Below are 26,935 nucleotides of genomic sequence, written 5' to 3'. Positions count from 1 at the left end.
GTCGTTTGCGCAGCATAGACACACTATCATCATCAATGCACTTTCGATCAAAAATATGATACAAAAAAGGCTGCACAAACACAAGGACCCCATTTTACAGCCTCACCGGAGCCTCGGTTTGAAGTTGTGGCATGATCTAAGCTGTCTGGGTGCCGATTACCTACAAGTATTTATGCTATTATTTAGCCACATTTTCAGACATGATGTTTATTTCTAATCGGTCAATATTATCCTTTAATATACTTCCTGTGCTTGTCGCTATTATATGGGAATCAAACACATCAGGTAAGCACAAAGCTCGTATTTACATTTTTCGTTTTAAGTGGGGGTAGATTGTATACGTTTCAAGTGCAACCCAGAGGAGCGCCTAGTGAAGATTAAGGACACCCCGCAGAAATTTTACATAATGCTATAACCAAATCTGCTGTCACGTTTTTTACAATATATTGTTAAACATGGTAAATAATCCATAATTCTTTACTTTGTGACAGGTTTTTTAAAAAGAGCCATTCCAAAGCCACTTTTTGTTGTGCACATTTCAATTCGTCACCTGACTCGCTTACTTAGTCACCAAATTATATAAAAATCACCATTGTCGGACGAAGAAATCAAGCTCCCTGGTGTTTATAAATAAATAAATGCAATAAGTAGCCTGATTTTCCATAAATGAGCCAGTGAAGGCAATTTGCCGAGCGGGTAAGATTTCTTATACCTCTGTACTATTCTAGGTGCCTCCAACTACTGCAAGAACGGCCGCACCCGCCCAGAAGGTTCTGTATATAAGTGTATGTGTTTCAAAGGCTGGAGCGGAGAATGGTGTGATCAGAGTAAGTTACATTGTTTGATTATACTGAGTACAAAATATTACAGATTTTCTTTTTTTTTTTATTTGGAAACCGATTTTAATATATCAGGAAACAGACCATAGAATCATAACTACATGTACGTAACGTATATGGATGATATCATGTCCATTTGTATTTTTCACACCTATGCATTGCAAAAAGCATTGTCACCTTCTTTAACCCCCCCCCCCCCACACACACACACTCTCTCTCTCTGTGTGTGTGTGTGTGTGTGTGTGTGTAATCTGTGTAGGTTATTTGTTGATCATAAACAAATTGTCCATTGAAAACGATACGAAACTACTGCAACCGTATTTTAAACTTATAGCCTGATCCTCTTACTTAATTGGTATTTTAATGGTTATATCTAATTTAATATTTTATTTATAATAAATATATTCAAAATATTAGTACTATAATTGTTCTAAATTAAATAAATATGAGAATGGCCCACGGGTCAAACAAAACAAATCGTTTGCTGTGCAAAAAAAAAGAACTGTGGAAGTAGAACTGTATATGACTTTGAAGGGGTTTACGTGCTGTTATAAACACTTCGTATATACATATATTTATAATCCAGACGCCCTCAGTCACTCGCCACTTCTTTTCCACTCGTTGCATATATAAACAGCACTGGAGAAATACCATGTTATCAGACGAAGTTGCCGTTGAGAATTTGGCATTTACTTCTTTACTATTATTACTTCAGCAAAGCATTGCTAGGTTAACTCAGGCCGACCGTTAAAACCGCTCTACTTAACGTACTGTAGAAGAGTTTCTGTTTTCTGCGAAGTTAATGAAATGTTTACACCAGACTTTTGGTGAGTGAATCATTTCCAGATTATCCTGAATATTTAATATATTCGTATTACCAAACTGAAAAGACAAAAGTCGATTTATAAATATTTTGTTAAGGAACATATATTTTCATTAATTTCCCATTAAAATTCAACAGCGACCCGAAGGAAAACGCTGTTCAACTGCATGATGACCACATTACAAACAGTGGTGGATTTAGAGGGGGGGTCATGGGGGTCCTGACCCCCCTTCGGTTTCTGAAAGAAACCCACACTAATATTCCCCTTTTGGAATAAGAATTTTGACTAGCTGATTTCTAGTACTAAACCGTAACAGATGGCACCGTTTGCCCTGTAAAATACCCAATTTTTTCGGGTCCCTTAAACGGGCCCGGCACTTTATGCCAATGGGGGAGGGGGTCGGCTTTGCATCTGCGGACCCCCCTCCCCCTTAAAATAATCCTGGATCCTCCCCTAATAAACATGAGCTTTCTTTTACAGAGCTTTCCAATTGACGTCTGTATCACACGTATTTACTCTCTATTGCAGGGGTTCCCAATTGATGTCTCCTCTATGTACTCTCTGATTTTAGATTATAGTATAAATCCGGCTAATTTTATTTGCTGAGGTTATCAGACTATAAACTCAATTTTTACTATACCACAGTTATGTGATCTTTTTTACAGAGCTTGCCAACTGGTGTCCTCAGCCACTTGTAGAAAATGGAAACATCAGGTACTGTCGTGGTGAGGACTTCTCTGTAGAAACCACATGTCAGTTTGGGTGTAAAGAGGGATTCGAGTTCTCCCAGGACGGTCCACCCCACGTGGCCGCCACGTGCCAGGCTAACCAGGAATGGACCTATCTACCTCACTGTGACAGTAAGGACAAACATTTGTTCAGAAGATCTTATTATTTTGGCAGAATGTGTTCGTTAGGAGTATTTTCGAGTGATTAAAACATTTAGACTTCTATTTTGCTTTAAAGAATTAAATACCGGAGTGTAATATTGCTAAGGGGTACATCTTCTGCTAAAAACAGATTTTGTGATAAGCAATCTGGTTGCCAATAATTTGTCATGTTGCTAGCGTTTTTGTTCAGCTCGAGGAACTCAGAACTGTGCCAACGTTTTATTCTACCTGACGTATACAAGCAGACAGCTAGCACATGGTGTTGAATACTACGCAATCACTCAAATAAAATTCTGTGCTCAAATACAGATAAATTATCCTATCTGCAAAGTGCATATTTTATTTGCCTTGGCTTTTCTCTAAAACCCTTAAATTTCACCTTAAAGGACACTGATGTCATTGCAATGACGGTAGAAACAATTTACACAGAAAGTCAGAGAGAAAAGTATATACATGGACATATATATGCACCGTACAAAGAAATATTGTTCCAATGCAGGGTTAGATATAACGTTTCTTGTCAGACGATATACATGTATACAGAAGGCAAAGCAGCTTGAAGTTGAGGTCACAAAACAGAGGCTTATTAACCTTTTCCTGCGTGTGACTAAGTCATCCGAGCTGATCGTTATGTTGTTTACGCATCACCACAGGGTCCGTAAAAATTAATGTTCAATATATTACTTTTGAAATTAAACATTCCCATAAAAATGTTAATCAATCTGTTCTTGCAATTAAATTCGGAAATATCACTTTCATTGGATTACATTGGTAAATACCATAGAAAGTGTCAGTTCTCTTTGATAACGACAGAAATATTGCTCGGTGAGCTAATTTTTGGGTAACGCTGTTGGTTATTTTGGTTTACTTTCCTTTCCATCTGTTTGCTGGCAAAACTTCTGCTTGAAAAAACTCCAAAGCATAGTTATCGAGTAGCAAGCTTGTTTTATATGCATTACAGCGGTTAAACGAACCTGAAGTTTAATTGATATAGACAGCTAATGGCGAATCCAGAAAAAGGTTTTCTGAGGATAAAAGCAAGACAGAAAAGCATATTATGCGCATATAAAAGTTGCATGAAGTCCGACGTTACTTGTAGGTTTTGCCAATTCAATGTGACATTTCAAGACGTTCAGTACAACTCTTTATTAGACATATAAAATAAGTTGATTCAGAAAAAATAGCAAGCATTTACAAAGTGTTGACCTCATGGATTCAAATGTTCAGTCACGGTTTGAAGAGTTGCGAGTGCTCTCGTTCGTGCTGAGTTTTAATAGTATGTTGATTGAATTACGCCATGCAGAAGAACTGCTTTTTAAACTAGGCGTGAGCTAAACTTGACGTGATAAAACAGAAATGAGAAGTATTCTTTTGGTATACTATATAACATGATCACCTTATTGGCATGGCAACTAATACAGTGTATTAAAGAAATGGGGTACGGCAGTTCACGAAACACATGGAATAAATCTCATTTCCAGTGTTTGTTAATTGAAAACCGGGTCTTGGGTGCGAATGATTACACAGAACTTAGAAATATATGGATGGATAATAGTGAACATGATTTATATTCATGATTTCATGCAATTTGTTCAGTGATTTCATGCAATTTGTTCAGCGCATGGTATTTCTTGACAAATGCAAATGAAGCGTGTCTTGTTCTCCACTTTTCAGAGCAGGACATCTGGTGTCAGTCTCCAGATATCATGAATGGGAAGACACACTGCAGCGAGGATCACAAGATCTTCAGCACCTGTACATTTACATGTGAGCCGGGCTATCACGCCGTGGGTCCTGCCAAATCCACGTGTACTCAGCACCGCAGATGGGATCCCATGCCGCCTACGTGTAAAAGTGAGTTGGCTGTCGAAGTATGTATATAAAATAACGTATATGCATTTGGCAAGCAAAGTTTTATATGTGAGTTCCACCCCCTTGCCTCCCTTTCATTTGCGTGGGAAATGTCTGGTTTTAAAAGTACAACAGGCACAATGATTGAAGTCTTATCAAACGCAATGGCAAATCTAATACGAGAAGCTTCATTTTTTCTTAAAAAATTAAGAATTAATCTTCAAGCTAGAAGCAGCACGGGACTTATACGTAGATGTGTCTGGTAGGGGAGACCGGAGCTAGTTGGCTCAGTTAGACACTTTTGGCCTTGTAGAGCCAACTAGGAATGAGTTAGAGTAACAAAACCGGTTTCAAAGTAAGCCCCATGAACTAGGCTACGTATGCAACGTCATTATTTTTCAAATATAATGCCAGATGGCTCACAATTTGACAAAAAACGCAGTTGACGTCAGTTGACGCCACGGGGCAAGTTGGCCCCAGGGTCGGGGCAAGTTGGCCCCCCTATACGAAAATGAAGTATATATCCCATGTAAACGCCTTGAAATACATTTTTATTCATTTTTAACTTATCAAATTGGTTTTTGAGAGTCTTTGATGAATAAATAGTTCAAATGAGGCAGTTTTAGTGAGGTTTCCTTACGTCACGTTGTGTAGGAGGGGGGGTATGTGTTGCAAGAACCAAAATATTTATCAATAAAATTTGTTTTGTTTTAATTAAGAATAAATTAATAATGCTATAAAGCAGGGTTTTAATGAATGAAAACGAATAATAAATGTTCTTTTTAAAAGAAAGTAACAAATTCAGTTTTAAACCATTGAGTTTGTTTCAACAATGGTCTCTAGCTAGGGAGGGGTGGAAAATCCCCTTGGGGCCACATATAACACTATAAATACAAAGGGAATCCCATTACAATGAATTAAGGCAAAATAAATGTTTTTCTAAGGAAATTCCAATGGATTTACTTTTTAATACATACAATCAACAGAACATTTCTAATATAAATTTTTGAAAAGACACCAGAGAGCAAATTAAATAAAATCAATCAGACGGTAAACACCGGCAAGCTTTGTCAATTTCACCAACTTGTTTATTTCAAACAGCGTTGCTCGCAAAGGTTTGTGGGTAATATGAGGGTCCAACTTGCCCCGAGTCAATGGGGCCAACTAGCCCCGTGTGCACATTATTTATTTTAAAGGATGGCAGCCATTTATGGTGCTAGAATGAGCAACGATGATACATCTCTGTGAAACTTGAAACGATGTGCTTCAGTTTGATGCCCTAAACATATATTATATTCGATCAAAAACCTATGAAAATAGATTTTTAAATCTCGTAAACAAAATTACTTTTAGGTGCAAAAATCGTTTATTTCGACTCACCGCTTAAGTAAAACTTTTTGACGTCCGACACTTCCTTAGCATTGTAGGCTAAGGTCACTTTACGAAAGTATGTGGCCAATCTTTTTACCTCGTGGTTACTTTTTTATAAATTGACGGGGGGCCAACTTACCCCGGGGTCCAACTAGCCCCGGTCTCCCCTACATTTAGTCCGTTTTATGCTAATGAAATTATTTCTAAATGTGAATGAAATATGAGCTTGCAGATACATGTATGTGCATATTTTTGTATTCCTAACGTACATGTAGGCCTGTACATGTATTGTTCGAACTGATACTGCATTTTTCTTCAGAAAATACCTGCCTGAAATGCACATACGTGGAGGCCTACGCGAACCAGGCAGTGCTACCAGGGGTTAAGGTGGACAGTGACCAACGCTCACTGACAGATGCCAAATGCAGGGACGGTGTGACGCTCTCGACGGTGGAGTGTCTTGGGTCCTGCTTCACTGCTGACGCCCAGTGGACAATAAAGGATACAGCGGTAAGTTCAACATGAGATGTAAAACCTATACCCGCCCTCCCTGGATATGTTAATCGCTCTCTTTCAGAACTTTTTGCTGCATCCTTTTATGCTGATACTATCGGCCCATTGCATGAAAAAAGCGTAAAAAAACATAAGCCAAATCAAAAATGGTAGAATATACAAATTGGTCAAAAAGGTTGTCCCACCCCTTATTCCATGTGCTTTCATTTACAAATGATCACCTCACATGTGTATCATTTATGAGCTTGTGTCATTCGTGCATTAATGTTGCATTTCTTCTTGGTTTCAGGGTGACAAAGATTTTGTAACAGACGTCGTAGAAAGAGGATGTTCTCCTTCCAAATCATCTGCTTCGTATTCCTCTGACGTTACCGGATACGCAAAGGACATTGGGAAATTACAGCATTCTAAATATGGTTCAACCGTCAACGGTAGAGTTTATTTCTGCTTCGGCGACAAATGTAATACAGAGCAAGCTGCAAGCGGCGCTGCAGCAGTACCTAACTCTTTCGGGCATATGTCCATTTGGTTGATGACTGGGGCAATTATAATAGCAGTTTATTCTATGATGCTCTGTTAGCGTTTGGATTCACCATGGGCACTTATTCTATGCACTTACATGTAGGTTTATCTTAGGCTAATATGTGCTGGGACGGTAATAAGTACATTGCAATGGTGTATAAATTCTACAACACGACTTTTCCCAGCTTACAAATCGCACGGAGAATCCCTGATACTCCTGAGTATATCTCATGTTTTCATTTAACCTGTAACGAGGCGTTATGAAAAAAACCGTTCATTTATATAAGTTGTAAATTTACGCGTAGTGGTGGGCTTCTCCATTTTTCTTGGTTAAAAACGTAGACTAACGCAGGTACGTATTCAACATTTTATGATAACTAAAAGATATTAAAATCAAAAAAGGTCTCACTGGAGTTACTGACACCAGGTCACGCTGTTAACCATTTAGACTTGTACAGAATTACCAGTGTGTAAGGATTTTTTCAGTAAATCAACAATCATTTCATTTTGGTGGCTTTATAATTTGGTTTTTGAGAAGCGAGATTTTCCTCCTTCCTTTCAACCTTCAGTTATTGTTATTCGCAACTTGGTATCGAGCCTTTCTAAAACTAGCTAAATGCATGTATGTGTATGTATAAATAGCTAAGAGACAATTGCATTTTATAGCTCAATTAAGTTTTGTACGCTTCAATAACCCCGTCCGATGGGGATCATGACTTTGGAATAAAATACAAACTAAATAATCTGAGGAACTGCATTCATTCACGTGTTCTTAACAAATAATTTTGAATATCGATTAAGGAGACGTCAATAATCAAAACTGTGATAGTAAATAATATACATTGTACTCTTGGTTTCTTCTGGCGCAACTTTCGTGTATTTGTATATTGCTTCGGAGCACATCTGCCACAATCCATCAGTTTATAAAACATGGTGTTTAATATAACGTTCATTCGGAAGATGACTACAGCAAAAATAAGCACTGCTAGGCTAGGGAAAGGTAGTTAGCCGGTCGCATGAAAGCAACTTTACCCAAATATTAATAACAAGCTTGTTATGTTTAATGTCGTTTTAATGCGACCTACTAACTACCAGGTAGTTAGTTATACACATCCACGTATAAGTCCCATGCTGCTTCTAGCTTGAAGATTAATTCTTAATGTTTAAAAAAAATGAAGCTTCTCGTATTAGATTTGCCATTGCGTTTGATAAGACTTCAATCATTGTGCCTGTTGTACTTTTCAACCAGACATTCCCCCGCAAAGTACAGGGAGACATTGATAATTCCTACATTTTAGGCAAATGCTTAGGAGGGGGGATGACTTTTTGCCAAATGTTATGACTACTATTTGTGAAGCAAAAATCTAAATTACGCAATCAGAAATCGAAGGTAAATTGAATTTACTTTCACGCCATAAACAAAACAGAAGCCATCAGAAATCGAAAGTTAATGGATTTTATTTTCGCACTCCGTAATACCATTATGTCTGAACACCCGTGCCCTGGGTCAAAATCGGTTAAACTAATTAAAGGAATGAAAAAATCGTATTGATTACTTATATACACCTCTAATTGGTGATTATGAACGGAACTTCCGTCAATTTATCGGACAGCTATTATGTTTTAAATGCCTTCTGAAGGTTTCCACAACGGTTGCACCGGTAATTTTGTTTTACCCTAACACGAAGGGACTTCTATAAGAAATCAAAGTGATCTTTGAAATTTTAAGTAACAGCGTTTGGAGTGCAAAATTACTGCATAGTGGCCTAAATATGTTTACAGAAAGATGACCCTCGATCTTTACCAGACTTAATAATAGTAAAAGTCAATTGGAGTCTTAATGATACACCGGTATAATTAGTAACAGTGAATGCACTACATTGCTTGTTAGCAAACACATGTAGAACATAAGAAAAAGTTCAAATCATAAAGAAATTATGGAACTTCTATTATGCACAGAAGATGAGATTATACTGACGAAGCACCGTTTGTACTCCCACTTGTTGATGTCATCACGAGAAAACAATAAATCGATAAGACAAAGTAAACTACATACTGAGCTACTCGGTACACAAGAAGTCTACGCAAGGATCATATTATGTTGATAAACGATCTGTTAAAATGCATAGGTGAGATAATTTATTAGAATAGAAACAGCCTCACTATCAGTCAATAACAAAGAGATAAGATAACTGTGCATTAAACACACTTTTACCCCTTATATAATAAAAAATCAAGGACAAAACATGCGTCTTGCTTATTGGCATCACTTATTTCATGGACAAATTTGAAAAAATTTTAACGACGCAAAACATCTACAATCTTTTCAGAACAAACAAACCAAAAAAAAAGATGTGCACACATTGTATGTTCATATCACATGTAATCAGCATAAATATAATGTTCATATTATTTCATATATACTGCCGCTTTTTGTAATACTTAATTTTCGCCTCCACCAACCATATTCCATATTGTTCTAAAATGCATCTTACCTATAAACCAATTACCTTTGTTACTTTAACCAATCAAAATTCCCTATGATAAATTATTAGTACCTTGTTGGTAAAAGCTAGGAACTACATGTACTTTTTGGAATGCAATTGTTTAATAATTTGCAAAAGGTTACGGAAAACTAAAATTTCAGTATTATATGTTTACTTTTTAATCAGATAGACTGTTATATACAGTATGTGATGGTGATTCCAAACAACACCTCATCAAATGTCTATTTGAAATGGATTATTGTATGATATAATAAATACAAACGTGCATGTTTGGTAAAAATAAGATTTTCAGTCAAAAAGTTAAATGCTTCATAAAACATCAAAAGTTCAACGGAACGTAATAAACACACTTGCTTGCAGCTTGAGCCCATTGATTATTCTTACGAGTTTTGCAAATTCACGTCTTGTAACAAGGTTGCTATCCACTGGAGGATTGCCTAATATCGTAAAGAAACTGGGTGCCATTTGCTTAATGATGCACTGGCGTCCGATTGAGTGCAGAAATTAGCACGTGTATCTCCCTATGGTACAAGTTAAGAGGGAATAAACAGTTAAAAATAGGAGCACATCGCAAAAAAAGTCCTTGACTTCCACTGCAAAGTGAAAAACGCATCAATAATACTGCTCGTGGTTAACCATCCAACCTACTCTCTCGTGCAATCAAACACGTAACGCTAAAGCTATAAAACCAATCGTGTTCGCACTGTGCAATTATGTTTGACAAGCTCTTCAAAGCTGTATCCTCATTATCATGCTTTAACGTTACTTATCCAAAGTTACTCATCCATAGTAATATTATGTACGACTATGCACTTGAAGTTACAACTTCCAGTAAAATTGCAATCGCATCCACATTAAAATTAACTCAAACCTTTGTCATACTTTGCTTATATTAAAATTGATAAATAATTCATTGACTTCTTTATTTCTTAAATTTATCCGTCATCTCGAAACGTACGGGTGGTTAACGGCCCACCCAATGATGCAATAGTTAACCGTACAGGAGACAGTGCTATGCAGAATAGAAATACAATTTGTCTCCAAATTTCATCAAATGGCCCGCTATCCAGGTACTGTATGACAAACCACAGTGCAACAAAAGTCGCACATATTAACGTCCAAAAGTGTGTCGTCCTATGACTATTCAAGGCAAAGGCGCCATTGCATAATTCGGTATTGCAAAAGCATAGGTGGCCGTAACCAGGACGAGATTCCCCCATGCATACCAGGGCCGCGGGGAAAGTGATGTCCAGATCGTTATAACAGCTGCGGACTACGTGCGTGAAATCTTGGTCTGAAAGGGAAAAGAACAGACGTTGGATATCTAGAAATAGGCGAAAGTAATTATTAGAACGGTTTAATACGGACATGAGGCTAAAAGGCCTCAAACTGTAGCTCAAACATTTCTCGGCGTACTAAGTAAAGTAGAAAATCAGACAGTATGAAAAATTATTGAAATTAAGTTAGCATTTTCACTTCGAATACATGGTGGCAAAGCAATAACTTCGATCTCAGGAATATAATACATGTACATACATTTACATAGGCCTATATGGACTAAAATTCTCAAATTAGATAAATAATTTCATTTCAAACATGGAGCATCGTCACCACCCAGTTCAGTTTACCTGCTTTTGGCTTTATGACCCACTTGACGCAGGCTCCCTTACAGGGCACCTTCCGGACCGTGTTGTGGGAGAGGTTGAAGGGGTCTTCACAGTACTCCTCCCCCTTGGTCATAGTAGAGCACTGGTAACACGGAATTACGTCGACTGGAAATATTTAAAAACCCAGGGTCCATACAGATATATTAAAAAAGTAATGAGGTTAAACAGTGATCTTGCTTGAGATATTAAGATATGAAATTAATATTTAGAATCTAGGATAAACCTGTATTCGTCCACTGAAGTAATGTTGCCTATGAGTCTAAAAAAGGCAATTCCATTTCAAATTTCTCCAAAACTAGGCCCAAAATTTAGTTTGGACTACTACTAGTTTGCCTAACGTCAGAGTACTTGAGTGAATTTTTTAGTTTTAAAGTCAAATGCCACTTTCAGTTTAATCTGTGTTATAAAACGCCCCAGGTGCACTTGTTCATCCAATATTGCCAATATCCAGTATATACATGTAGCAAAGATTACGTCAACGTGAAGCGTCATCTAAAGCAGCAGCTTCTCCAGGGGAAGCAATACACATATGGACTTAAACAGTCTTTTCAGAGTGACAAACGTAACCCATTTACATACATGTATTTGTGCTTTAGTCGGGTTTAAGAGCTGTGGTTTTCACTTCCACTGCTGCTTAACTTGGGCAACTAAATGGCAATTATTAATTGCAACTTATTAAAACTTTTCACTTATGCTATATATATTGTGACTGAATCACTGGACAACTCTTTGAAAACCCCAATATGAGGGGGTTTAAAAATAACAACATGGACATATGTACACAACTGCAAATTTCTTTGCAGAGCAGGAACATGCCCCTTTCTCATAGAAAATGAAACTGTGCATGCTGGTGTACTTAAATCTGGATGGATAAAATTCGCCTGGTATTAATTATGCAAAAGTAATATCCGATTTTAATCCCCAACAACATCAAATATTACCATTCGGTTTATTAATATTATTTGTAATTTTCCTTTTATCACGAAATCTTTCGTTTAATGTCAACCAAGATTTCTGTCTGCAATATACAATAAGCCCTTTGATCAGTAAGACGTATTTGCTTTTCAGTTTAAAAAGAGCATATGACTTGACGAGGTGGATTTTTCAAGTAACATCTACAAGTCGGTTCGGCATCATGTTTTTATGAATGTGTCAGAACGTGTTTGACTTTCATTAGAAATTGATTTCCTACTTTAAGCTGTTTACACGTTATTATTGTTACATTATTACTCGTTCACAATGTAACAACAGTGTTCGTGGCAAGCACCATAAAGAATTCTGGGTTCAACGCGACAATTATACAGACAAAAACGATTGGGGATTCTTCAGACGTGTTACCGGGTTCAGCATAAATGTATCTCATGAAACAATAGTACGAAAAAAGTCAAATAAAGATTTTTGCCGCGCTTTAAATCCAGCCGCCATCGTGTATTCTGAGTATAAATTATGTTCTGTGGTTTAAAAAAAACTGCAATGTGGATTTTCTGTGATGTACATACTGCTTATTTACCCTGCAGTTTGCTCTAATGACCTTGGCAATGACCTCAACTTACCACATTTGTCGCATTCTTCGTCACTAGCGCAGATAGCCAGGTGTAAGAGAAAAACTGAAATGATAAAAAATGGCATTGAATAATTTCCTTTTGCAGAAATTGAGTCAATCGCTCACTGGTACGTTTAAAACGTGAAGTAAATAATTGAGAATCCACCTAAACGTTATTATTGTTTTGCTGTATAGAATTGGAAAACGATTTGAATCTATATTTCTATTTTTTCACTCACCGGCGATAAATTTAGTAATCATTGTTTGTTATTACAGCTTTTTTCTTTTTTTCATAAATGCGGAGTAAATAATCGATCTGTACCTGTGCTACTTTAGGAGCGTAAGTGCGCATTAACCATCTAAATATCGATACCTTGATTTTGTTCATAAAATATATATTCATCACCGGCTGAGTCCTCTTTTTTCCCAACCATACCCAAAGGTCGAATAAAATTAGGGAGAAATAATATCAACGATAATTAACATTTTTGGTGCGGTAGGTCCACCAATAAGAAATTTCAAATGAAACATGCCCTCATTCAAAGTAACTTTCTCCAAAAACAGGAAATATTTGCCAATAGTGTACGTTCAAAACCAGAGTCATATAGAACAACGGTGTCTAAGACACTCTTGAGGAAAATCAATCTTCGGCCAGAAAATCTTGCGCAAATAATGTTAATTCAATCAAACTTGGTCTCGGTGGGCCAACTAGCCGCACTAGGCCCAGGCTGTCATCGCGCAGTCGATACATCGTCTCAGCCCCAGCCGCGCGGCCGTGGCTGGTACCCGGTGATAAAGAAACTGATGGGTTACGTGATTATTGAATTGTTATTTAAGATACAGTTAGTACCGGGGTACATGCATATTGGTTGCTTTTCTATTAAGTTTGTGAAGACCACTGCACTCTCAATTTCAATTGCTAGATTATGTGACGCAGCAGCAGTCCTTGTGAAGAGTTATAACGCACATGTAGGTCTGTTTATTTGTGCCGTGTGTGTCATCAAGGCGGGAAGCGACACAGTATCATAATCGGAAGTGAAATATTTTAAGTTCTACGCATCCTTCTTGTATTCGAGTTTTGAAATAAAACATCAGAGACCATTTTTCATCGATTGGTAGCCCATAATGTCTATAAATTCTTCCGAAGGGACAAAGAGTTGTGTTTTTTACTAACGACTTACGAAAACTGTGCACATTAAGTGTAGTCAGCGGTCTTCAATATTTATTATTTTTAGTTTTTTCCAAGAAAATTATTAAAATAAAGTACACTCGCAATTATGGAATTGGTTTGAAACGATACCTAATAGACTATAACGTTTGATTAGTCGGAAAAGACACGTCTGGTATGAATCTTTCCGCCAGCGAGGGTAGTGGTCTAATAAACCCAACGGAAAAAGAGTGGTTTGCCTGGGCCCCATAACTCGAAAGCATCGCGTATTGCGAATAGCGATATCACATAGAGACTACGATGTATTACATGGGACGAGCATGGGCGAGTTATTGAATCGAGACGCGATACTTTTGAGTTACGAAGCCCAGGACAGCGGTCAAAGTATGGGTATGAGCGGGCTTTAGTTAAATTCGGCACGTAATTTGGTCGAATGGCTTATTCGAAAATTTCAAAAGCTTCAGTTGTACTAGTATAATGGTATAATACTGATTTAACGATGATGACCTATTAAGCATTTAGTCTAACATTTCCCCTCTGTAAGCTATATACTACATGGTCCTGTCAAAGCAGATTTATTCCAAATTATAACACTGCGTTAATTGAGTGAGCAAACACGTACATGTAAATGCTTTTTAGGGAGTTATCCATTGTAAATATTTAGCATTCGTATGTAAAGTTGGTTTCGTTAGCAGTTTGTTTATTATTATTATTATTATTATTATTATTATTATTATTATTGGTGGTGGTGGTGGTGGTATTGTGTTGTTGTTGTCATTTCGAAACATCCAGATCTGACATCCTATCTATCCTTATATATTCCGAATGATTCAGTGAACTTTGCGCTATTGTTATTGCTCAGTTGCACTGCATTGTTTTTACAATTTCCTGCTTTATAATAAATAGGGCAAATATGAATAATCTAAAGGCAAGAGTGTCAAGGTACTAACACGGTCAATAACACGGATTATCAACATTATTACTGGCCAGTCAGGCAAAACGTGAATATTACTTGACCACCCAATTTACTTAATAATTCAAAACATCAGACACTGGTCAAATTTGTATGCCAATAGGACAACATCAGATATAATGACATTTGTTTTCAATTTTGAGACTGGCAGAAGTTTCTAAGCATTCAATTTATGGCGCAATCCCTTTGTCAAAATTGTTAATTTCCCCCGAAAGAATTTACTTCCATTATTTTAAAATGATTTTTGAGCGTGTTTTTCTTCCCCTTAGTCAACGGATGTTTCAAGTCTGTGGTACAACGCATTAGTCATTAATTCGTGATTTTCTACTCTAACGTGTTTTCTTTTACTCCATTTAAGTCATTGGTACAACACAGTCATTTATTCGTGATTGTCTACTATAACCTGTTTCTTTTTAATTATTATTTGCTGTCTCCACTTCAATATACCCCATTTAGGAAAGTTTTGATATTCACTTTTTTTCAATTTGAAGAAGACTTCCCAATGTATCCTCCCATGAAAGGTTTGTTGATAATTTTCAATACATACATGCATCAATACAAGCTCCGGAGTGCTCAGTGATATGTTATCGTTACATATCACAATACAGCATCAATGGCTTTTATTCCAAATACCAGACCACGTCGCATCTATCTTTGAGTGTGATTAATGATGCATACAAGGCTGGTGTGAGTGAGATATGTGAAGTCATCGATTCAGTGAGATCACTGACAGCATGGGTATTTCACAAATTAGTAAATGACAGTCAACAATTTCCATGCTGGGTCAAAATATGTGTGAGCGAGAGAGAGAGGGAGAGAGAAGGGAGAGAGAGAGAGGGGGAGATGGACAGAGCAATTAAGCATAAAAAATAGCAAAGCTGACATCAAGTAATTGTTTGGACTGTGTCAAATTATAGCTTAACATGAGAGAGAGAGAGAGAGAGAGAGAGAGAGAGAGAGAGAGAGAGAGAGAGAGAGCCCTACCGTACAAAGACAGCAAATAGCGCATCTTCCTTATACTGCATACTCCGTGCAACAAATCTACAGAGATTGTCAATTTGAATCGTCAAAGTCACAATTTAAACATTAAAATTCACTAAATCCATGCACACAGGGTAAATCCAACGTTAACCACCTGCTGCTACCCAGTCAACAAATTGCAGGTAGAATCTCTATTAAAATATCTGATCAGATTTCAAAGATTGCCTTCAGCATGAATGCGTCAGCATGAGGGAGTAAAGCGACTCATCCCTTCAATACCTGCCCCTTTGTACTTGCAAAAGTTCACTCTCGTGGTTTTCCTGAATTGAAATCGTTGCCCTTTGTCAGTCTTTCTTCCAGCTGTTGGTCATGCACTGTGGTAGAAAAGGGGTGAAATATGCCCTTTAACTCCCTCGTCCAACCTGTATACCAATATATTTGGGCAGGAGGGAGAGCGAGACCTTCCTATACGCGACTCACCGTTCATTTACAACTGAACAGAAGCAGCCGATTGCACGTAATCTCGAAATCGATGCTCACCGCAAGTGGAACAGAGGGAGAAATATTATTTACGTGTTCACAAACTTCGTTTCGATTCAGATAATAGCTGTGAGGAGCGTCAAAATATCTCAACGGTAAACTATTTCCACGAATTATTTCCTCCAACCATCGACTGGCACTTGTATGTTTAGAAAATACTTCAAACGGCGTTGCTGCCAGATAGATGTTTGAGCGACCTCAGTCGAGAGCAGGTGCTTGAGTGCCGGCAAAAAATCGACCAAACCCGTGCTCTGCCTCTTCTTTAAGAATCGAACTTTACCCAATAATGCCGGCACCCAGGCGCAGTATATTTATTCAATGATCCAGCTATGCATGGCTGGTACCTCTCATATTGAATACACAAAAGACACGGCATGATTCAGAATGTAGGAGGGCCATGTTATGGGCAAGGATGCAGGCACTTGCAGTCGATCTTAGTAAAGCTATCGGCGTTTTTAACCATCCCCTTCTACGGGACAAGCAGACCGTTGTTTATGATTACACCTAAGGCAACGTAAATAACTTGTTTCATATTGCATGTAACGGCATGCTTTTGGAGACGGATTGCTAACACATAGCGTATGGTTCCGATTTACACCAACAAATGTGGCATTAACAGAAGTGCTTTGACTTTAGATTATTGACGATATAATTAGAATATATGCCCCCTAATCGGATTATGATACAGTAGCCTTACATGTTCAGTGGTTTGTTATTGCTGTTACTCTCATGTAACACTACACTGGAATGTATATTGACCCTTCTTTTGCATGGACAACATACCTTTGCAATTTGGCTGTATGGTTTTTACAGCCGTATTGATAATGATAAAGATAACATAAAAATCAATGTACATCAATAACTCCGACAGTTACATGATATTTATTCTCCGCTTTTATGCCATAAGAGTTTTGTCCTGAACTACTGACATGGGCAAGCATGGGGTGATGGATTTACTGAATACAATATGAATATCAAGAGAAGATGATAATAAAAAAAAAATCCCAAACTGCGCTAGCTCCCCTACACTTATAGGCTTACAACATACATTTATATAAATAATTCTTGACGCTTGCGTTGCCGTTTCAATAGAATTGACCGCCAATCAATGCCCATCTGCACGCTCTGCGTTCATCGAGTATCGATCGTCTGCAGCCCACGCCGGACAGCTGCTACCACTGAAACCTCGGGGAATGCAGTAAATCGAAGACAGCACCTGATTGGACTATTTATTTATAAGCAAGGCAGTAGTAAAGCCAATAGGAAATCAATATTTCCTGTTCTGTTTACTGAAATGGTGACTGCGTACAAGAGTGACAGTGAGCGGCCTCCTAATGGCTATTAAAATATCCAACTGTGATATACAAAAACTAGTTGCATTGGCCAGCCTTGTGATTGGATCTGGCGTTTGCTTTCTACACCACGTACGTGCCGTTCCAATTTGACAACAATACTTTGATTGCGGCCTTGGTGTCGACTCGTTCAAAGCGCCACCTAACGGTTCGCGTTTACGTAGGTACAGTACACGTGTTTCCACCTATTTATCTAGGGTGAAACTAAAATTTGCACGGGACATTTAAGAGTATGCCATTGTTATTTTCATGCACAGCACAACACTAGTACCTTCACAAGCTACTAGAATACCATTACTCTGACGCATTATGAACTTCAACAACATTGCCTGCCCAGGCCCGTGGCCAGGGGGGGTCGGGGGGTTCGAAAGAACCGTCCCTTTTGCTGGGAAAAGGTCCACTCTGGGTAAAATTTGGTCTAGGTACATGTAGTTTTTATGGGAAAAGGTCCACTTTTTCAGAAAAAGAACCCTCTTTTGAAATTGCAGGCTACGGGCCTGCTGCCGTTTTTAAATGACAGTTGAAATTCATGCCCTCGTATGTTACTTTGCCTCATGTCTTTCCATTCAAAACGTACCAAATTTCTGGATTTGCTTTGAAGTTCATAAATACATATTGCACAATTCAGTTAAGCACAATTAAGTTATTAAAAGCACAATTTAATCCCCTAACATTTGCCAGATGAGCAACACTTCCAATTATCATGCGACTTGTGTAAGTCGATTCCTTAAAGAAAGAGGCACATGCAACAAGGAGGTCATAGATTACGTAGCTTCTGGCAAATCTGGCTTATGTATGACGTAACAGAAACATATTTAAAGACACGGTAGAGGTATCAAATCCTAGATCTAATTACTTTGTCGCTGTAAAAAACATGGCTATTTCTTTGGTGTAAGTACAGTATGTTTACGTGTTGGCGAATACCAGGAAATAAGGTTTTAAATCAACAAACTATCCCAAAATAGTCTGCCAAATCAAAATCAATGGATGCTTGATGTAATTGTACCATCAATGAAAATACATTTTACCAGCAGGATTCGTCATCAGTGACACGTTCACTTCCTTCCTATCATTATAACATAAAAGTAAATCAATGTGCTGATCACGCGCACAACTTCCAGTTCTTTTAAATTAAACGATGAATTAAACTAGCCGCATCCACCCCATCCCTCTTTGTAATCCCATACCCTTTCGAAATAATTTTTTATTGCTTTGGGGCCCTTCACTTGTTATTGAATCCCATGAATCTGTTATTTACTCTCTGTGATTAACAGCGATGATATTTGATTTCGCCTTATCTGTTTGCAAATATAGCTTATAACCAAGGTCTGATTGCTCCCAATGGAAATGCTTCCATAAAAGCAATCTTCGCTGAGCTTTCACTCTCTAGGACAAAACTGCTCTTTAATCTATATATTATTCTCAAACAGTTGCTTTTATGCGATTTATGATTGCTTTTTCTTTTATGAGGATTAAATGCAAAGCCGCTGAAAATTGCCTTTTAGGAAATTGGTATTCCTCACACGTCAATAATAGTTTGTCAGTTCCTAGGTGAAATACCAAACGTCCCTTACAGCGCTCTTTTCGGAAAAAGGAAATGCAAACAAGAAAATGATAATATAATTTTTCTCGGAACCGATTGTCAGGATATGGAGATATCACACTGGTTGCACAGAGACGGTGATGGTCTGGGCCTGATCGTATTGATCCTAGCACCTGAAATTAAATGCAGGCTAGCGTGCAGAACACTTAATCTTGGTTGAATGTTCTTTAAAGAAAGCGTTTTCGGGGTTTGTCTCATTGAAACCAAGGCACACAGCTAGGGGTCTTTAAAATAACACAGATGAAAAATATTAAATTACGAGTTTATTAAAATTTTTGAAATAAAAGGAAATTAAACAGAATAAAATTAATGATATAAAATAATAATTCACTCAGTTATATGTACTTTATTTAACTGAACCCTGCATATTTAACAGTAAAAGTCCCTGACCACGCGCATGTCACTGATACCAACTGACTTCTCCCAAGTACCAGACGAAGTTGGCTTACAATGACAGCATAAAAATTGGGTAAAGCGGAGGATTCAACCTTCCATTTTTTCTATTGGCTTTCAAGCGAGTTTTTTTCTTTTGTACTAGGAAAGGACGGATCGGAGCCGCCATTTTGTTACATGTATGAGCAGGCTGTCGATGGTGCCCTCTATTGATCATATAGGAAACTAACTACTATGAGGAGTCAAATTTTGTCTAGAGACAGTCATCGCTTCCAAAAATACCCGTGTTATGTCATGAGTCCGTCAAATGAAACTGGTGAGATTGTTAATTTTATGAATATTTTGAAAAATCAGACGAGTCCTGATTTTAACTCGTCACCCAACGATGTACTAGTAGTATAATTTGATCCGTTATAAATGTATAGGCCTAGTAGTTCACAAAAAAAATGTATGTATAAAATTTCAAAAATCACAGCTTATTTGTCACAAAAAGTGGACTGGCGCTGTTTTCTGCTCAAAACACCGGACAATGTGGTCATTCGTAAGTCAAATTCAGCGCAAGATGACATTCAATGTATTTGGTTCATGTCTTGATCATTAAAACAAATGATACTGAAACACGTCTGTTTTAGCCTGCGGCTTGGTTAGCAAATTGATTCTTTTTTATTCAAAACAAACAGATACGATATCCCAACGACGTTATTCTATCTCTTAGTACAAAATCCCTTATTACTGCTATGTAATCAACTTTCTTCTGGTATCAAACACAAATCGGAAGCACTTAAATTTGCTTTGACTGAACCAAATGGACTCTAATGTATCTAAATGCAATGATACTAGCTCAGCACCATCAGCACACGAGCCCTGCAGGCAATGGGCAAACAGAGACTGTCTACTGTAAAACACAATAAGGGCGACTGTTTATTTAAGCTACTATTACACTGTTAACATTGGCCCTATTTTCTTATTGATCTTTTCCAAGAAGGCAAACAGTTTTAAGCAGGTAGATGGCTTGATAAGCTTTGACAACCTGCTTGTTCGGTTGGCACCAATATTATAGCTTATACATCTATAAATTTATTTATTTATCTTTTTGAATGTTAGTTAGTTGGTTTGTTTGTTTGTTTGTTTGTTTGTTTGTTTACTTGCACGCGTCAGCACTTTATTTTTAAATTTATGGGATGTGTCATAAGGTAAAATAATGTCCAACTTTTCAAGAAGTGATGGCGTCCAGGATTACAGCTGCATGAATTAAATGTATTGGCATAGGTATACCAATTGACTTATCGCGATATGTACACTGTAGTTTACTAACATAATTCTTGAGTATGCACAAAAATACATCTTTATTTGCATGTATTTAATGGATTTACAGCTTATGACAATAGGTAAATATTTAAAACGGCGTTAACGGGAAACATGATATCCTGGGAAACATGATATTCTGAACTGTCCATACACAATGATAAAATGGCGAAAACTTGAGAATTTGTCTCCGAACCTAACACGCAGCCTGGTCTATAACTGTCCATCTTTTAGTAAATATTATTCTTACTGAATTTTGCATACTCATGGAAACAACACATTCTAATTCTTCACTGCTTTTGGTGGGATTTGAGGCACTTGTTGAAGCAAATACTGGCTCTTAAATCAAAATTCAAGCACATTTTTACACATGGCATCGCACACGAGACAAACTAAACCCTTTTGTCTGTCAATGGGACGATGGGGTTAGCCTTGTAAATTTTTTTCAGTGAAATACTAGCCATTTAGTTTGCTTTACTTGAGTTTAAAACATAACCAAGCATATTTTGATGTATAAAAATTTGTCTTGCAAGTATACAACTGCAAGTTGCGTTTTTCAACAGCCATTTAAATGTCAGGAAATGTCACATAGCTCAGAGATCACCTTGCATATATATTTGTGGTTGGATCAGGCGAAACTTATTATCGGCTTTGTAAATATCAATGTCTAACTATGGAGAAGGAGATTTACGTTAACAAGTTAACTGCTAGAGTACCTTTGGGTCTTGTGTTTGACACTGATTCCTTCTCCACGTGAAAATGTTAGTTCACCACGCCTCCTCAATTACTTTATCACTTCTCCCTTTTGATTTTGTTATTATAATGGGCCATTATTGTCAGTATATATACCGTATATATATTTTATTGTGCCTTTCATCCTAAGTGCTTTCCAAACATTTCGTTTGGGTTATTGGGTGTACAATGTATTATATTCTAATGGCTTGATGGCATCAAACAATATCGAATCATGAATTATACATGTGAATCCAGTGAATTTGTGATGCTGTATGACAGACTAATTCGACAAAACGGAAAAATAACAACCGGAAAGATATCTGTAGTTACACCCTGTTAGTCTTAGCTTTTAATTTGACACGCCGCACTCACTCGTCTACCATTATTTCTCTCCTCCATATCCCGCAAAATCTCGCTTGATTTTAGACTAAGTAGTGAGCCTTTGGGTTATCTCTGATGATTCCCATTGGCCAAGCAGTTCTGTGCGTGTCTGACCAGGCACTGCACCGGAGTCCTCTGGGAAACAAGACCCCGTCTAATATCTGTCAGTTCTAGGAATTTGTAATTTAACATTAATCTCAGAAGTGAATAATAGGAGTTGTCAGGTTTATGAGTCAGGCGATGGGAAAATGGAGTTTTAGCCCTAACGGGAGGAGATTAAGTCGGCATTGCTAGAGGTCGTGGCAGAAAGCTGGGAAATTACGGAGATAATTCCACTTTAGAAATAATAATAATTGTGGTCCACCTGCATTGGAAAGTGCCCATTATCATGTTGGTAATGGAATTCATCTCACACATGGATAGTGTACCATGCATTACTCAATAAGTTTGGAGGTGGCAATTGCAGTAACTAAATATACTAAATTTAGTTAAAAGCATCTCATTTTATTGAAATAAAAACGAATATCCAAATCACAGTATCCAATGTGCTTAATGTCGTGATTCAGTAAGTGTCTAAAATATCTTTGGCCAAAAGTGAAATAACAAATTATCAGACACCCCAACCTTAAAATTCCTTTTTAGGAGAGAGTCGCAGTTTCTGTAGTTTACTGAGCGAGAGGTGGACTTTACAGTGATAGACATAAGCCTATGACTTTGCACTTTTATCATTCGCGTTATCATTTTCAATAAATTTCAATCGATCTGATAAACATTTTAGCGGCTGCCAACAGCTAGGGAATCCCACATTCGTGTGAACCAATAGGTAGATTAATCACTGACTCTCTTTAATTATTCATGTACAATTTGGATGCCTTTGCTTTCTGTTCGTCAATTTATAGAGGCTTTAACCTTTCTTCGGGAAATACGCAGATTCATTAACGTAGGCCTACGGGGGTCGATCTTAAGCGCAGTAAATCTAATGAATCCCATCTCAGTTGTTTTTTAAAGCCCCACCCCTTCCACACACTATTGTTTATATCGTTGTGGAACCCCTCTAGCCCGATTCCATGCCATGTCCGAATAAAACTAGTAAGCAATAGCTCTTGAAAATTACGACACAAAATTACAACCTTAGTGTACATTTTTATACCTAAAAGCACCTTTAACAGGCAGGCTTTAACAATCACCGTAAATGAGAACGGTATTATACGTCGTGTCTATTGTTGAAATTAAATGGTCAATTTTTTCTGGACGATTTATGCCAAAAACACTCATTTCCCTGCAGTACATTACGGGAACTCAATAAAATCGTTCCATCGAACTATCACTAAGGCGGTCACGGCGGCAGATAGCCTAACCATAAACTGTTTTAATACAGTATGATTGATGAGAGGCACTGATGGATTGCTTATCTGTTTGCGCTTTATGAATTTTGCACATCAAATACCCAGCACTGCAATGAAATTAGAGGAGATTGCATTCCAGTTGCTGGCACTATCGTCTACAAACTCTTGGATATTCTATTGTTGGTGTATGTTATTTTTTTATATTAAAACAGAACATAATGTACAACGCGAAATCGTCACAAAAAGGACATCTGCTAGAAACAACATTAGAATTATGAAAAATTAGCCATCATTTTGAAATAGAAAAATAGAGTCCAAATATCGTGATTTGTGCACGAAACGATCTTTGGACTTTAGAACAGCTGTCAATTCCTTCTTATTTGTTTTCATCGGATATGTTATCCAATTTGGGCATTATTACATCTGTGCGATTCATTTTGAGTCATGTAATTAAGTCCGCGTCGCAAACGATATATTTGTGATTAGCTGCATGTTTACACGATCCTATTTCAGACCAGTGAAAACTATGAGCAAAGTAGTACTTCGCTAATATCGATTATCTTCAAGATCATTACAGAATTAGAGGGTTACTTTTATCCTAAAAGAAATTTCGCAATGAATGAAATTATCGATGTTCAATCATTTGGTCCAAGGCGACCTTCTAAACATATGGGCAATTATTTTTGCAATATATGATGTTAAATATTTATAATGATGGACATTTCCTAATGATATCTGAATGGCAAAACGTGACATTTGCCGGGAAAATATCAACAACGGCAACCTGGGCTTTACCATTGTGCACGGTACACTGGGAAAGGTAACAATAGCAAAATGTCTTTATTTGCGATTTCCTCAAAATTTTGCAAGAGTCAATCGACTTCTGAGATTTCTTAAAATTCAGGCGATTTATAAAAGAAGTAGTGTACATTTTTAACTTAGTGCTTAATTATCAAATAGGCATAACTTTTACACAGAGCACCAAGAGAGCAAACCATACAAGTCATTTAAGTAGTAGCTTGTCTTTTTTATTTAGAAGAAATATTATAAACCTATATTTTTGCATGTCAGGCAAGCTAGAATAAAACGCACAGTAATTGATCTATTGGGAAATCGCGTTCATCTTTCTAGTACAAGACCTCTCGGTACTTTATGTGTAATCCATCACGTCAGATAAAGACCATGCAAAAGTCAAGACTCACAGAACTACTTTTAAGCTAAACCATGTTCCGCGTGCAGTCGAAAAAAAGGGAAAATACACCCGACCCCCAGATGATCGACCCGTGAATGAAATCTGTTTACATGCTACTGCCGGTGCTTTGTTTATTTTAAGTATTAATTTATGTCGCCACCGCCGATCGATGCGACCCAGGTCGACATTCTAGGTTTACTAACAGTTCTTGTGACTCCGTACTTGTTTTATATTGTCCTTGTATGTCTTAGTTCCCGTTGGGGTCACGCCATGCCGTGTTTAATGTGAAATAAATTCGATTGTTTTTTTCTGTATCTACGCTTTAATAGTGTGTAATGCGCATCGAACGATGTGGCAGGTGTTACATTGTACTTTAAAGCTAGGTCGGTAATCTGTAATGCAAACTCAATGTTATGCCTATTTGATAATTAAGCACTAAATGCTGTTATTGATGAAGCTTTACACGCGTGTTATGATCACTATCGTTATTCCCATTATGATTTGTCTTTCTTTTCTAAATCTATTCATATGACAGCATATATCTTATGATGAAAAGGAAAGTGGTTCGCCAATAATTTACATTCTGTTTCAAATTTCTATTCGTATTAGAAAACTTGGACATCGCTTGGGCATCAAGGCCAACAAAAAGTTCACAAATTAAAACCGCGTAACTGTTTAGCTCCGTTAATTGCTGTGAGCCAAGGTGCTCGTGGTTCTTGTTAGCGTTGCACAAAAGTATTGGTAGCAGTGACAAATCGATGGAAATTTCTGTTCGATCATATCATACTTAAGATAAGGTAACACTTATTATTGCATTCCAAAGGACCTTAAATTAAGTCAATATCTGTGTTGTGAGACGATGGATTGGAACATGACGTCCACCCTTCTCTCGACACCAGTTATCACACCTTAGCTTGTTCCTTTTCAGATGGAAACTGAATAATGCGAGTTTACCAAAATTTCAAATCGATCAACATCCACAAAATTTACTGTTTTATGAATTAAGGCAGTGTGTGACTTCGTCGGAACAAGGTTTTTTTAAATAAAAGAAGGCTTAAGCACCATAGTGCCTATTAGGTCTGACTCAAAAGGCGGGGTATATATATATATATATATATATATATATATATATATATATATATATATATATATATATAATAGTATTGTCCGGTGATCGAAGCCGAGTGTCATCCATTACTCTTAGTCATACTAACATGGTCACTTACCTAGTCTGAGGGCAATTCTAAACTGGCAATACATGGTGGTTCAAGCAAGGGTCAAGTTTTCCTTGTAAAGTGCTCGGTTTCCTTTAAAAAGGACCTGGACCAATCCAAGTACCATCCAGTGCAAATCCTGACAATAAATCCTATTTCCGCAAATTTACAGATGGTGCGATTCTTTTCTCCTATCATTAAAAGAAAAGACTGCTTAAATCCGTTTTCTTGCAAAACCGCTTGTATGGAATTTTTTTGACAAATGATTCTCCTTCCTCCGACCCGTTTTCAGTATGTGATACGAAAGGTGTCCTTTTAAAGTACCGTTACATACACTATGCGAATTGATTCACGTGTTAGACTTTGGTGACTTAAATTCCTTTGATGTCGTTGTCCTAGAAATTTCATCACCTCCAGGGATGTTTCCGTTTCCTAGAATTTTGTCCTATTTAATTACAACCGATGTCCCAGTAGTGCTGACGAATGTCACAGCCCTTAACATTCGGAAATTGGATCATCTTTGCATACGACAGCGCACAGTCATCGCTTGAAAGCAACCAATGTCTTCAGACTCCTACAGGTGGCATTTTACACTAAGCATTTTCTGTACACAATTTCAGGAGAAAGTAGGTTAAAAAAGAGCTCTCCCGTGTGACAAAACCGTGCATTGACTTACACAGTGTATACAAAGTACTGATGACAAATATCGTTTGGTAATCTAACTCCAATATACAATGCCACTATATATTTCCCGATGCAGTTCCGCACTTTTCTGAATAGTTGCATTTATCTATAAATGCCTTGACTCCGTGGAGTACGCTCCTTTTCTACCAAAGCGACAGCAAGTGTTTGGCGCACCTATCCACGAAATACGCCGCTCCAATGAACCTGGGAGGATCGATCCACGAGAAGCTCCGATGTCATCGACAGAAGTGTTATACTTCAATGTTGCGGTGAGTAAATTAACTATCACACCTTGTTCCGTTTAAGAGCTGAGACTGTTGAGAAAGTCAATTTGTTTTCTACCGATTAACTGCGCATGCTACCTACAGTATAAACCTCAGTCGTTCTGGGTTCTGAGAGTTTCTACAATCAAATCGTCAATAAAACCTACTTCAACCAAGCCGAGCCTAGTGTAGACTAGCTCTGAAAAGGGTGTTTATATTTCCCACGTTAATGAAAACATGTTGCTTTTGAGATCCTGGCCCTGTTTGACTGCCTTGGG

The 26,935-nt window shown here is 37.5% G+C and overlaps 2 protein-coding genes across 3 annotated transcripts; one reads left to right on the top strand and one right to left on the bottom strand.

Moving 5' to 3' along the window:
• The first annotated feature begins 116 nt into the window (after positions 1-116).
• Positions 117-8,358, top strand: LOC106179747 (E-selectin). Its single transcript, XM_013563478.2, has 6 exons — positions 117-285; positions 729-827; positions 2,329-2,523; positions 4,228-4,407; positions 6,095-6,285; positions 6,578-8,358. Exons 1-6 carry the CDS (start codon positions 201-203, stop codon positions 6,866-6,868), a joined length of 1,041 nt encoding a protein of 346 aa, XP_013418932.2. The 5' UTR covers positions 117-200; the 3' UTR covers positions 6,869-8,358.
• Positions 8,359-10,013: 1,655 nt separating this feature from the next.
• LOC106179764 (UPAR/Ly6 domain-containing protein qvr) lies at positions 10,014-26,400 on the bottom strand. 2 transcript variants are annotated; one of them, XM_013563507.2, is made up of 4 exons: positions 25,723-26,400; positions 12,538-12,591; positions 10,946-11,089; positions 10,014-10,611 (listed from the first exon to the last, which is right to left on the bottom strand). In XM_013563507.2, exons 1-4 carry the CDS (start codon positions 25,754-25,756, stop codon positions 10,253-10,255), a joined length of 591 nt encoding a protein of 196 aa, XP_013418961.2. In that variant the 5' UTR covers positions 25,757-26,400; the 3' UTR covers positions 10,014-10,252. The 2 variants fall into 2 exon arrangements, with proteins under 2 accessions (XP_013418961.2, XP_013418962.2); XM_013563508.2 differs by lacking the exon at positions 25,723-26,400 and adding an exon at positions 15,653-16,839.
• Positions 26,401-26,935: the final 535 nt, after the last annotated feature.

The sequence above is a fragment of the Lingula anatina genome, chromosome 7 (genome assembly GCF_051362555.1).
Source record: "Lingula anatina isolate TDL-2025a chromosome 7, LinAna3.0, whole genome shotgun sequence".
Taxonomy (NCBI): Eukaryota; Metazoa; Brachiopoda; class Lingulata; order Lingulida; family Lingulidae; genus Lingula; species Lingula anatina.
This window is presented reverse-complemented; position numbering and strand designations above follow the sequence as displayed.